The sequence below is a fragment of the Peromyscus californicus genome, unplaced genomic scaffold, assembly GCF_007827085.1.
Source record: "Peromyscus californicus insignis strain IS unplaced genomic scaffold, ASM782708v3 Scaffold_7__1_contigs__length_154581171, whole genome shotgun sequence".
Classification (NCBI taxonomy): Eukaryota; Metazoa; Chordata; class Mammalia; order Rodentia; family Cricetidae; genus Peromyscus; species Peromyscus californicus.
Window position 1 is genome coordinate 63,926,734 of NW_026294595.1, and position 12,936 is coordinate 63,939,669.

Sequence of the window (12,936 nt, forward strand, 5' to 3'; positions counted from 1 at the left end):
CTGTTTTGCACAATCTTAGAAAGCAAAATATCCAAGTAATCATGAAACAAAAGCCTCTAAAACTTTGTAGTAAGATAAACCATAATTACTTCCCATTGTTCCTCTCAGATATTTTATCATGGTCTTTGAAATCTAACTAATACACTTAGACAATAAAGTCATTGTTTCAAATATGCATTATTTTTCTGGAAAAAATATTTTAAAAATAATATAAACCCCAAAATTAGCAAAAAGTGAACACAGAGGAATTTGAATCATGAGGGACATAGCCATCATGCCACAATAATGCCATAGGAAACATTAATGAATATGTCAGCAATAGATCCAATTAAATAAAGACCATAATAATGAGTCAAAAGTTGACTATAGATAGTGCAATAGGCAGAATATGGCTCACCTAGAAATACCTACATTTTATCTATGAAACCTCCACACAGGCTACCTGGTACTACAAAGAATTTTTTAAGATGTCACTAAGATTTCAACTCCTTGTCAAGATGAGTTTACTCAAGAAAGCCACGACTCAGCTACAAGCCCATAACCAGAAAGAAAGAAAGAAAGAAAGGAAGAAAGAAAGAAAGAAAGAAAGAAAGAAAGGAAGGAAAAAGAAAGAGTTTGTGGAATTTTTTTATCTTTGCCATCTTGATGGAATTAGAATCACCATGAAAACAAATCTTTCAACTATATCTCAAATCGCTTTCTAAGTTCAGAGATATTTTTTAATTCCTTTATGTGTATCTCAAGTATGCAATATGTTGCTATGAGTTTCTTATAAACAGAAAAATAGTGAATCAAGTTAATCCATAAACCACAGTATTTCTGCATCTACTAGTCTTTCCTATTTTGCTTTTGAGGTATATTCATGATACTGTAGCATTAGAAAATTTTTGTGAATTATCTAGTTCAATTGTTTATGGAAATGGAAGAGGCAACAGGAGAAACTGCATGCATTTAAATGGCTCAAAGACTAATAGCCAAAACTTAAATCTGGGAAAAGATTCATTGATTATCACAATTTTCATTTACAAAATAACATGAACTGATGTGATGAAAGTGAAGGCATTACTAGTTGAAGAAATATACTATTTTTATCTTCTTTATCAGTTCCTTTTCTGGCATGGGCTCGGGTACATATTCACATCAACTAGATAATATGCATGTCAGTCATATTTCCATATTTTCTTATGTTATTTTCCATCTGCATTTCACGGTTGTCACTATACATTAGTCCTTATAAAATTTTATAAAATAGAAATTGTATAGTATATGATATTTTGTTGTTTCTTTTACTCACCATAATTATTTTGCACTTCAAACACACTTTTGTAAGTCTCAACAGTTTATCCTTTAGCTAATGTATCTTCTTTTTTTATTTTATTTAATCATTTTTATTAAGAAAATTTTCTCACTCATTTTACATACCAATCAAAAATCCCCCTCTTCCCTCCTCCTGCCCCCCAGTCCTCCCTCCCAACCCACCTCCCCACCCCAACCCCACAAGAAGGCAAGTCCTCCTATGGAGAGGCACATCCAGTAGAGGCAAGCCTAAGCCCTTCCCCCGTGCCTCAAGGCTGCACAAGGTGTCCCATCATAGGTAGTGGGCTCCAAAAATCCCCGCTCATGCACCAGGGATGAATTCTGATCCTACTGCCAGGAGACCCCCCAAGCAGATCAAGCTACACAATTGTCTTGCTATGCAGAGGGCCTAGTCCAGTCCCATGCAGGCTCCACTGATCAGGCAGCCATTGATCCAGCTTTCATGAGTTCCCACTAGTTTGGTTTGGTCAACTCTGCAGGTTTCCCCATCATGATCCTGATGCACTTGCTCATAGAAGCCCTCTTCTTCCTCTTTGACTGGACTCCTGGAGCTCTGTCTGGTGTTTGGCTGTGGATCTCTGCATCTGCTTCCATCAGTCCTTGGAGAAGAGTTTTGTGATGACACTTAGGGATTCCACTGGTCTGATCACTGGAGTAAGCTTGTTCAGTTCAGGCACCCTCTCCACTATTTCTAGTAGTCCAAGCTGGGGTCATCCTTGGGGATTTTTTGGCAAATTACCTAGCACCAGATATCTCTCTATCCTCTTGATCTCTCCCTCTATCATGGTATCTCTTTCATTGCTTTCCCACTCCATCCCTTTCCCAGCTCAACCATCCCATTCCCTTATATTCTCATCCCCTATCCCTTAACCTCCATTGCCCACTCCTCATCCCCAGTTTACTCATGGAGATCTCGTCTATTTCCCCTTCCGAGAGTGATCCATGTGTCCCTCTTTGGGTCTTCCTTGTTAGCTAGGTTCTCCAGATTTGTGGGTTGTTGTGTGATTACCCTTTGCTTTACACCTACTATCCACTTATGAGTGTGTACATAGCATGTTTGTCCTTCTAAGTCTTCTTCAAGTGTAGGAATATATAATTTCATTTGTATTAGTTAATGTATTCATATATTTAACAGTTCTCAGGATTTTATTGCAAGTAATGCCAACACAAGTATTCATATTCAACCCATAAGAAGATAACAGTATTCATTTTATATGAGAAAATTAATACATAGATTCATCCTTAGCAAACTAAAATATCCAGCAATTATAATTTAATAAATCATAGTGTTTGGCACATGTTTAACTTTTTAAGTCCTTCTCAAATTTATTTCAATATTAGTATAATGTTTACATGTAGATCTCCATAAAAATTCTAAAAGTTTTTACTATCTATGAGTAATACTTATAAGATTTAAAATTTTGAAACAGTTATTATTATTCAGGTATGTTGTAATATCTGAGTTTGGATTTAGTTGTAATTTTTCTTAATTGCTATAGATGTTAAAAAATTTAAAGACAGCATGGCTTTGATACAAAACAGACACATAGAATAACAGAATTGAATTGAAGAGGCAAACAAATCCATATACCTATGGACACCTGATTTTTGATCCTAAATCCAGAAGCACACACTGGAAATAAGACAGTATCTTCAAAAAATGATGCTGATTAAACTGGATGACTTCACATAGAGGAATCCAAAGAGAGCCATGCTCATCAACCTGCAAAGAATTCAAATCCAAAGGGATCAATAATCTCAACATAAAACCAGGTCCAGTGAGCATATAGAAGCAAAAACAGGGAATGGTCTTGAATACATTGGCACAGGAAAAGACTTTCTGAACTGAACACTTTTAGCACAGGCACTATGATCAACAATAAATAAATGGGACCTCATGAAATTGAGAAGCTTCTACACAGAAAGGACATAGTCAGTCAGACAATGCAGCATCCTACAGAATGGAAGATTTTATCCAACTCTACATCTCATAGGAGAATAATATAAATAAGTCAATAAACTAGATATCAAATCCAAATAATTCAGTTAAAAATGGAGTGAAGATCTGAGTGGAATTCTCAAAAGAGCAAAGACAAATGGCTGAGAAACACTTGAAGAAATATTCATCATCCCTAGCCATCAAAGAAATGCAATCCAAAACGACTTTGAGATTCCATCTTACATCAGTTAGAATGGCTTAGACCAATAATGCAAGTGACAACTCATGCAGACAAATATGTAAAATAAGGGGAACACCCCTTCATTGCTGATGGAAGTGCAAACTTATACAGCCACTATGTAAATCAGTGAGTAAGTTCCTCAGGAAGATAGGAACAGGGCTATCTCAAGATCAAGCTATACCAACCCTTGTGCAAATACCCAAAGTAAGCTTCATCCTACCATTTTCACTGTCTCTCTATTTACAATAACCAGAAAATGGAAACAACCTATGTGTCCCTCAACAGAAAAATGGATTAAAAAAATGTGGTACATTTACACAATGGATCATTACTCAGCTGTAGAAAACATCACGTCATGAAATGTAAAGGCAAATTAATGGAACTGGAAATAATTATCATGATTAAGGTAACCCATCCCCAGAAAGACAAATATGTTATGCTTACATGTGGATATTATCCATTAAGTAAATGATGACCAAACAACAATCCATAGACCTAGAGAGATTAAGTATAGAGAATACACAGGAAGGAACTTAGAGGGACACATTGTTCTCCATGGAATGAGGGAAAATGAATTTTATGGGTGGAATCTGGAAAGGGCGTACTGGAATAGGAAGATCATGTGGGGGCAGGGGCAATATAGTCAGAGACAGCTAGAATTAAGGGTTACTAGAAGTTGTATGGAAGTAGAAGCTTTCTGAAATATATGAAGGCAATCCAAATGATGTCTCCAAATAACAAGGGATATAGTGTCCCAACTGGCTATCTTTTGTCATCAAACAACAATTCTGGGACTAGGTTACATTCAATTGATTGTTGGCCCAAAGGATCCTATGGAAATTCCCAAACAATGCAGACTGTTGCTACAATAGTTTGCTCTCCATAAACTGACACCAAGGCCCCATTGCTGAAGACAACACTCACTGAACACAGAAAGGTCAAGCTAGTGCCTACATAGAATCTTCACCCCTATGCTCTGGAATCTTTGGTATGGGAAGGTACTCAATAGGCTACTAAAAGAGAAACATATACACTAACCCAGCCACAAAATTTTTGATGTACAATGGTGTCTTGCCTACAAGATATGCTAGGCTATTGGTGGCACAAAGCCTGAGGGAGTAATCATCCAATATGGAGTAGGTCAACTCCGTGAGATGGAATACATACTCAATACTTCTTTGGTAGCAAAGAACCAGAGAATAGATAGCCCTGGGACCTAGGGTAAAACAAATATTAATTGTCTTAAAGAAAAAAATATTGATAAAATTACTCCTAAATATATTATGCTGCATGCATAATCAGTGCTTTGCTTAGCCATCATCAGAGAAGCTTCCTCCTTCAGCAGAGGTAAAGAAATACAGAGGCCTATAAAACATTACTCACAGAAAGAGAGAGACAGACAGAAAGGTAGACAGACCTTGGAACACTCAATACTAAATGGGATATCTCTATCAAATCCTTGTCCTCAGAGCTCAGGTAACCCCATGCAAGAAGAGGCAGAATGGGAATATATACTATTGAGAGGGGAGGTTGGGAGGAACTGGGATAAGCAGAGGCACAAGAAACAGCAACCAGGATATATTGTAAGAGAAAAGACTCTATTTTCAATAAAATAAGAAAAAAAAGCATTTTTCCATGTGCTAATATTTATTTGCATTGATTAAGTTTTTGTTTAAAATGCGATCATCCCTACTAGGACTGCTTCTTTCTTTTTTTCTTTCTTTTCCTCTAGTTTTCTTTCTTCTTTTCATTTTCAGTATCTTTACTTAATTAAAATTCAATTATGTAATTGGCCCCCAGTTCCCTTTCAAAATCATGGCATCTTATTCTTTCATTTATATATGCAAGTAATTTCATTTATATATGTGCAAATAAATATATAAATGCAACCTTCTTAGTCAATTTAGTGTTGATTGTATGTGTACTTTTTAGCACTGACCACTTAATATTGGATAAAGATGTAGGGAGCTTATTTCTAGGGAGCACTTTTTCTCCTTCCCTCCTTAATTGCCTATAAGCTTTTCCACTAGTGGTGGGGCCTAGTGAGATTTCCTCTATTCGAAGTGGTATGCCAATCGGTGTTGGCATTTTTCAGGTCATTTAAGCAACCATGTTGTTGGAATTTCATGGGCTTTTTCCCCTGCCATAACTAGAAGACACAATCTTACAATAGATTTCTGGTCATTTGGCTTGTAATAGGTTTCTTACCCTCTTCCACTATGTTGCTTGAGCCTTCGGTGTTGGGTTTGTGTTGTAGATGTATCAACTGGGGCTGGGCACCATTCAGTCAATTGTTCTCTTTATTTGGCTATGTGTGGCTTTCTGTAATTGTCTTTTTTTGGTGCAAAAGCAACTTTTTTGATGAGTAGAATGAATTGCACTTGTAACTTAGTATGAGCATAAATATTGAGAATGATGTTAATAATTATACTATTTTAGAAAAATGACATTAATAGTTTCTCCCCTGAGAACTGTGATTTCACTAACTATGGGTGGTAGGCTAGGTTTCAAGTTCCAGGCATGATTTCTCTACTGCTGAGTGAAATTAAGTACAATCAGACAGCACTTAGTTACAGCCAAGGTATGAGTGCCACTATTATACTACTACAGTGCTGTGATGGACATTGGTGGACTAAATAAGGATCTCAGCCAGGCAAGACTAGATAGACTTATCTCAACCTGTGAAAGGAAAGGGCAAAAGCAATAGCTTATGTTGCCGTGAAATCATTTTGGACTCTCCTGATCAACAACTCAAAGGGAGTTTTCTTTCATGTCTGATGTATATATAGGCAAATATAAAATAAGATACTTTGTAAATTTTCAGACATTCGTAATGTTATTTATGTCTACTCCTTTTCTGTTTTCTTCTGTATTGACCATCTTCCCTGTAATAGTCAGAAAAACAGAACTTATAACATGCGTAATATGTGTATATAAAGGGAATTTATTAGAATGGCTTATAGGGTGGGATTCTGCTATTCCAACAATGATTATCTAACAACAGAAGATCCTAGAACTCAGGAGTTGTTCAGTCCATAGAGCATTCAAAACTGACACCAAAAGCCTTTTATAATAGAATTTTCTTTATATCTGATGTTATAAGCAAATAAAGTCCAAGGAATGAGAAATTTTTTTTTTCATTTTTCTTTATTAAGAAATTTTCTACTCATCATACATACCACCCACAGATCCCACCTTCTCCCTCCTCCCATTCCCCCATCCCTCTCTCCCAAGCTACCCCACATTGCCACATCTCCCAAATCAAGGTCTCCCATGGGGAGCCAGCAGAGCTTGGCACACTGAGCCTATGCAGGTCCAAGCCCCTTCCCATTGCACCAAGGCTGCTCAAGGCACTGGATTCCCAAAAGGCTGCCCATGCACCAGGAATGGATCCCAATCCCCCTGCCTGGCTGCCCCCCCATGCTCAAGGATAGGTACAATTAACATAGTAAAAAGGGCAATCTTACCAAAAGCCATTTACAGATTCAATACAATCCCCATCAAAACCCCAACACAATTCTTCACAGATGTGGAAAGAACAATACTTAACTTTATGTGGAAAACCAAAAAAACCTAGGATAGCTAAAAGAATCATGTATAATAAAACAACTTCTTGAGGCATCATGATCCCTGACCTCAAGCTCTACTATAGAGGTATAGTAATAAAAGCAGCTTGGTACTGGCATAAAAAATGACACATGGACTAATGGAATCGAATTGAAGACCCTGACATTAATCCACATACCTATGAACATATGATTTTTGACAAAGAAGCCAAAACAGTACCAATGGAAAAAAGAAAGCATCTTCAACAAATGGTGCTGGCATAACTTGATGTCAACATGCAGAAGATTGCAAATAGATCCATATCTGTCACCATGCACAAAACTCAAATCCAAGTGGATCAAAGACCTCAACATAAATCCAGTTACGCAGAACTTGATAGAAGAGGAATTAGGAAGTAGTCTTGAACTCATCGGCACAGGAGACCACTTCCTAAATATAATGCCAGTAGCACAGACACTGAGAGCAACAATTAAAAAATGGGACCTCCTGAAACTGAGAAAAATTTTTACAGCTTGTTAAATCTGAGTGCAAATTAGAGAGTGTAGTGCCTACTACAGTTATATGTTTCATATTGAAGTAATGAATGTTCTGGAAGTACAGAAAAGTAGGAAGAATTTAAGAAATGTAAAATCCAACCCAGTTCTTACTTTCAAAATGCTGAGAATTTTATTACATGTGAGTTAAACCTCAAAACTATATCATTGAAAGTTAGTATTAATCTGATAAAATATGATAATGGTTCAAAAATTAAATAAAAATTGGAAGGATACTAATCATATTTAAATAGAGAAACAGTTCAATTATTTTCAGGTAGGAATACAGATATTATTCTACAGTACATATTATGTTTGTATTAATTATCTTTTAAGGTATAAAATAAAATTTCAGTTCCCATCCTGACACAGGTCAACTGGTTCACTGTCATCAAGACTTAAGCTCAAGCTTTGCCTAAGATGTTCATGTATTCATTGGGGAAAATACTGAACTAGAAATGTAATTAATTAAATGTTTTCACAACACCAAAACCTTAGGGAAGTAGCTTCAGAGATTTAAACCCCAAATATTTTAACTGCATGAAAAAAACACACCAGCTACCTAGAATTAACCTAAGATTGAACTGTTCACCTCAGGTAGGTTCCTGGGTTTCAACGTTGAAAACACAAGGTTAAAAATACTGATCTTCTTGAAAAGAGGTGAGGGCTCTATAGATGAATCAGTTTCTCTCTGCTTATATTAATATATTGTAGAGTACAATTAGGTGATAGTTTATTCTCCAAAGTAGAAGACTTTGAAATTAAATATTAGCATTTTACTCAATTTGTCTTAATCTGCATTCAGAAGCAACACTTTGATGATTTGACCATCACTAAAGTATGACAATTAATTGAAGGCTTTGCTGGTATTCTCTGTTGATGGTTCCTTTAACAGATAAGGGAAGTACCACTTTATAAGTAACAACATGTGATAATTCAACTTTGCTTCAGCACCATGTAAGTCATAAATAATAATTATTGAGACAGAATAATAAAAAAAAAAGTATTCAATGCATATCCTTCCCTGTTTTCCACTCCCCATATTTTATTTAAGGGTTCTAAAAATGCAAATCCATCACATATTAAAATACAAACATAAAGCACTCTGAAAATTTTATGTTTCCTTATTCTATTTTCATATTTAAAATGTAATTGTTGACTTAAGGACTTGACAAATATTAGTGTTAAGTTATAGATTTATCAATTTTGTTTTAATATGTATCTTTGAGTGACCAGATTCTAGAGGTTTGTCTCTAGACCACACCTTTGGAAAAGTCACAGACAAGTGAAAATAAAATATATTCTTACATGAAAATCTGATTTAATTCTTTTGTTATCACATAATACAAGCTACATAGCATCAGAATAAAATGATTTTAACTTTCATCAACCAGTAACATAGACGTCCATTACTTTTAGAACTGGCAGATATTGTTTCAACCAATAATGGGTTTAGAGCATCTGAATACTTGTAATTAATATTTCTGTTTATATAAATGTTTCAAATATAAAGAAATATTTACCTTTTTATTTTATAGCCTAGTATCTCCATGAATGCTGTTTTATTGACATACTTTGGAGATTATGTAAAATTTCATTAAATCAAAAATATTTTGCGCCGGGCGGTAGTGGCGCACGCCTTTAATCCCAGCACTCGGGAGGCAGAGCCAGGCGGATCTCTGTGAGTTCGAGGCCAGCCTGGGCTACCAAGTGAGTTCCAGGAGAGGCGCAAAGCTACACAGAGAAACCCTGTCTCGAAAAACAAAAAAACAAAAAACAAAAAAAAAATATTTTGCAAAAGTAGAGGAAGGGAGGGCCAAAATATTGAAAATATAAGGAATATACTTTGCACAATGGTGTATGGATGTCACATATCATGACAATGGAATCCTCAAACTATCAGATATATTTTATTATGATCAGTAGCATAAAGATCTACTTACAGAGTAACATGACTGAACAGATTTCTGAGAATGCATTATTTTCTTTTTTAGCAATAACTAAGAATGCACCTACGCAAGTTTGAAATTATCTTTTAAAATTTACTCAAGAAAGAAAAATGGGTAGGGAAAATTGCTCCTCTCCAGATGAATTTATTTTTGTGGGAATTACCAATAACCCTGGCACGAATGTAGCCCTGTTCACCACATTCCTACTGGTTTATCTCATTACTCTTCTGGCCAATCTTGGGATGATCATTTTGATTAGAGTGGACTCTCAGCTCCACACACCCATGTACTTTTTTCTCAGCAACCTCTCCTTCTGTGACCTCTGCTATTCCACAGCAATTGGACCCAAGATGCTGGTGGATCTCTTAGCTGAGGAGAAATCAATTCCCATGGTTGGTTGTGCTTTGCAATTCTTGACATTCTGTATTTTTGCGGATTCTGAGTGTCTTCTGCTGGCAGTGATGGCCTTTGATAGGTACCAGGCCATCAGCAGCCCCTTGCTCTACACAGTGAACATGTCTGGCATGGTGTGTTCCATGCTCATGGCTGGGGTTTACCTGGTGGCAACAACAGATGGTTTAATACACACAGCCTTGGCATTCCGTTTATGTTTTTGTGGGTCAAATGAGATCAACCACTTCTTTTGTGATTTGCCTCCACTCTACCTCCTCTCCTGCTCAGACATACAAGTCAATGAACTGGCCTTATTTACTGTTTTTGGTTTCATTGAACTGAGCACCATCTCAGGAGTCCTGGTCTCTTATTGTTACATCGTTTTATCAGTCCTGAAGATCCGTTCTGCTGAGGGGAGGTTCAAAGCTTTCTCCACCTGTACCTCCCATCTAACCACGGTTGCCATTTTCCAGGGAACGATGCTTTTCATGTACTTTCGACCTAGCTCTTCTTATTCCTTGGATCAAGACAAAATGACTTCATTGTTCTACACTCTTGTTATTCCCATGCTGAACCCATTGATTTATAGCCTGAGGAACAAGGATGTGAAAGAGGCCCTGCAAAAACTGAAAACGAAAATGTGGTTCTGAACAGTTGTGTCACAGTTGCATGCCATTTATTTATAAGGCTTTGGTGTTTTTCCTGGAAAATTGTAATGATGACAGAGATAGAAGTTGTGAATTGTAGTTTAAATCAGTAAACTGTGTATGTGTTCTAACACCTAAGTACAATAATAGTAGTAGACCTCAAACTATTTCAAGTTTGAGAATATATCTAATACTAATGCATAGCACCCATGACTATAAAATTTTCTTGATTACCATAATTGATCATTTATTTGTTTTTATTTGTTTTTTCTTTGCTTTTTCTCTCACACATTACATCCTAACCACAGTTTCCCCTCTCTCCATTCTTTCCAGCCCCCCCAACTCCTGTATCTCCCAGATACGCTTCTCTGTTTCCCTTTTTTTTTTTTTTTTTTTTTTTTTTTTGGTTTTTCGAGACAGGGTTTCTCTGTGTAGCTTTGCTCCTTTCCTGGAACTCACTCTGTAGCTCAGGCTGGCCTCAAACTCACAGAGATCCGCCTGCCTCTGCCTCCCAAGTGCTGGGATTAAAGGCATGCGCCACCACCGCCCAGCTCTCTGTTTCCCTTTAATAAAAGAGCAGGTATCCCTGTGATTTCATTTGAACGTGACATAATTTATTAGTTTTGATTGAACTGTTTAATGACCATTTACTAATTTCACTTTGCCTATTATTTGACTCATGTTTCAAGGCAAATTAAATAATTTATTTCCTAATAAATATATATTTTATTAAATGTAACAAATTTTAATTGAACTCCAAATTTTCATAATACACTTCAAAATAATCTTGAAGTAAGTAATGTATAGGCTATTATCTAGAGCAATAGTTCCCAACCTTTCTAATGCTGCAGCCTTTGATACATTTCCTCAAGTTGTGGTGATTCCCCAAGCGCAAATTTTTTTTCTACTTAATAACTGTAATTTTGCTACTGTTATAAATTATAATGTCAATATTTTTATAGATAAGGGTTTGCCATAATAGTTGCAAACCATAGATTAAGAAAGAATGACCTAGAGGAAAGTACTTAAAATCAGTGTACAGGAGAATGGTTTTATTGATTGGAAAAATAAAACTATACATAGGGAACAGGTGAACACATATAGACTGAAGGTCTGACAACTAGATAAGAACTGAGGCAAACAAGTCCACGGCATTTGGAAACCACAGAAGTCTTACCTGATTGTGATGTAAAAAGCAGTAGCAGGGATTCAACCATCAATGATACTCACAGGGAAAAGCCATTGCACTTCATACAGCATCAGCATGAAGAGATTTTGGGAAGCAGAAATTTTTACATATAAATAACTGCAACTTATTATCTGGTCATCATTAACACTTGAAAAAGAGATCAATGTCCCTTGTATAAAAGCTCTTGAGAGCTTGGAATGGTCCTGTGTGACTGAACTTTCAGCTTCTCTCACCAACATTTCATCCGGATCTTCTCTGTGTGAGATGGAACTTCTCATCAACTATGCATCCCTTCTTTCTGTGTGATGGAGCTTCCCTTCATCACCTGTGCATCCCTTCTCTGTATAAGATGAAACTTCCCTTCATCAGCCTTGCATCCCTTTACTCTGTGTGAGATATAGCTCCCCTTCATCAATGTGCATCTCTTTTCTGTATGATGAAATTTCTTTTTAATTATGTATTACTTCTTTGAGGAAACATTCCCTTTCTTTCCTCTGTATATGCATCCCTGGTGAGAGATTTTCTTTATCTTGCACCTTATGCTCTTATGTAATAATATTCTTTTCTTGTGTAAAAATCTCCAAATTGTGATATTAAGCATTTTTTAATGTAGGTCTAAGCATTTTATTCCTGCTCTTCACAGCTGTAACATCATATTTTGGGTAAAGAATGTGGCAAATGTAACAAAACGAGATACTAGATAACACAGTATTTTTAGTGTGTATTAGGTGTTGGTAAAACTATTGGGGGATGTATTATGAAACATGCATACACACAAAAATGTACAGATGATTTCTTCTAGGATAATATATGAAATTTCTATGGACACTGAAGTGCTGAATACATACTAAAGATATTATTCTGGCTATACGGAAAAAGTATGTATTTGCATATTACTTTTCATCTTAATTTGTTCAAAGTTTTGGGTAGCCTAAGTACGTTTTTGGGAAAAAACACATCATATTTTAAAGGTCCAAGACACAGAACATTGTTAATTGCACAGCGATTAAATAAAATAAATGTCATAGACTGCCTCAGAGTTTTTAACCTGTCAGTGTGAGATATGTCTTGTAACATTTCACTATAGTAATAAACGCTTCTTGTTTTCAGTATAGAACATGGGAACAAGATGCCAGGGGAAAAAAAGTAGTTATAAAAGAG

The 12,936-nt window shown here is 36.1% G+C and overlaps 1 protein-coding gene across 1 annotated transcript; it reads left to right on the forward strand.

The window, feature by feature from the left end:
• The first annotated feature begins 9,638 nt into the window (after positions 1–9,638).
• Positions 9,639–10,589, forward strand: LOC128101909 (olfactory receptor 5W2-like). The gene has a single exon (XM_052725374.1). The coding sequence runs from the start codon at positions 9,657–9,659 to the stop codon at positions 10,587–10,589; it is 933 nt and encodes a 310-aa protein (XP_052581334.1). The 5' UTR covers positions 9,639–9,656.
• Positions 10,590–12,936: the final 2,347 nt, after the last annotated feature.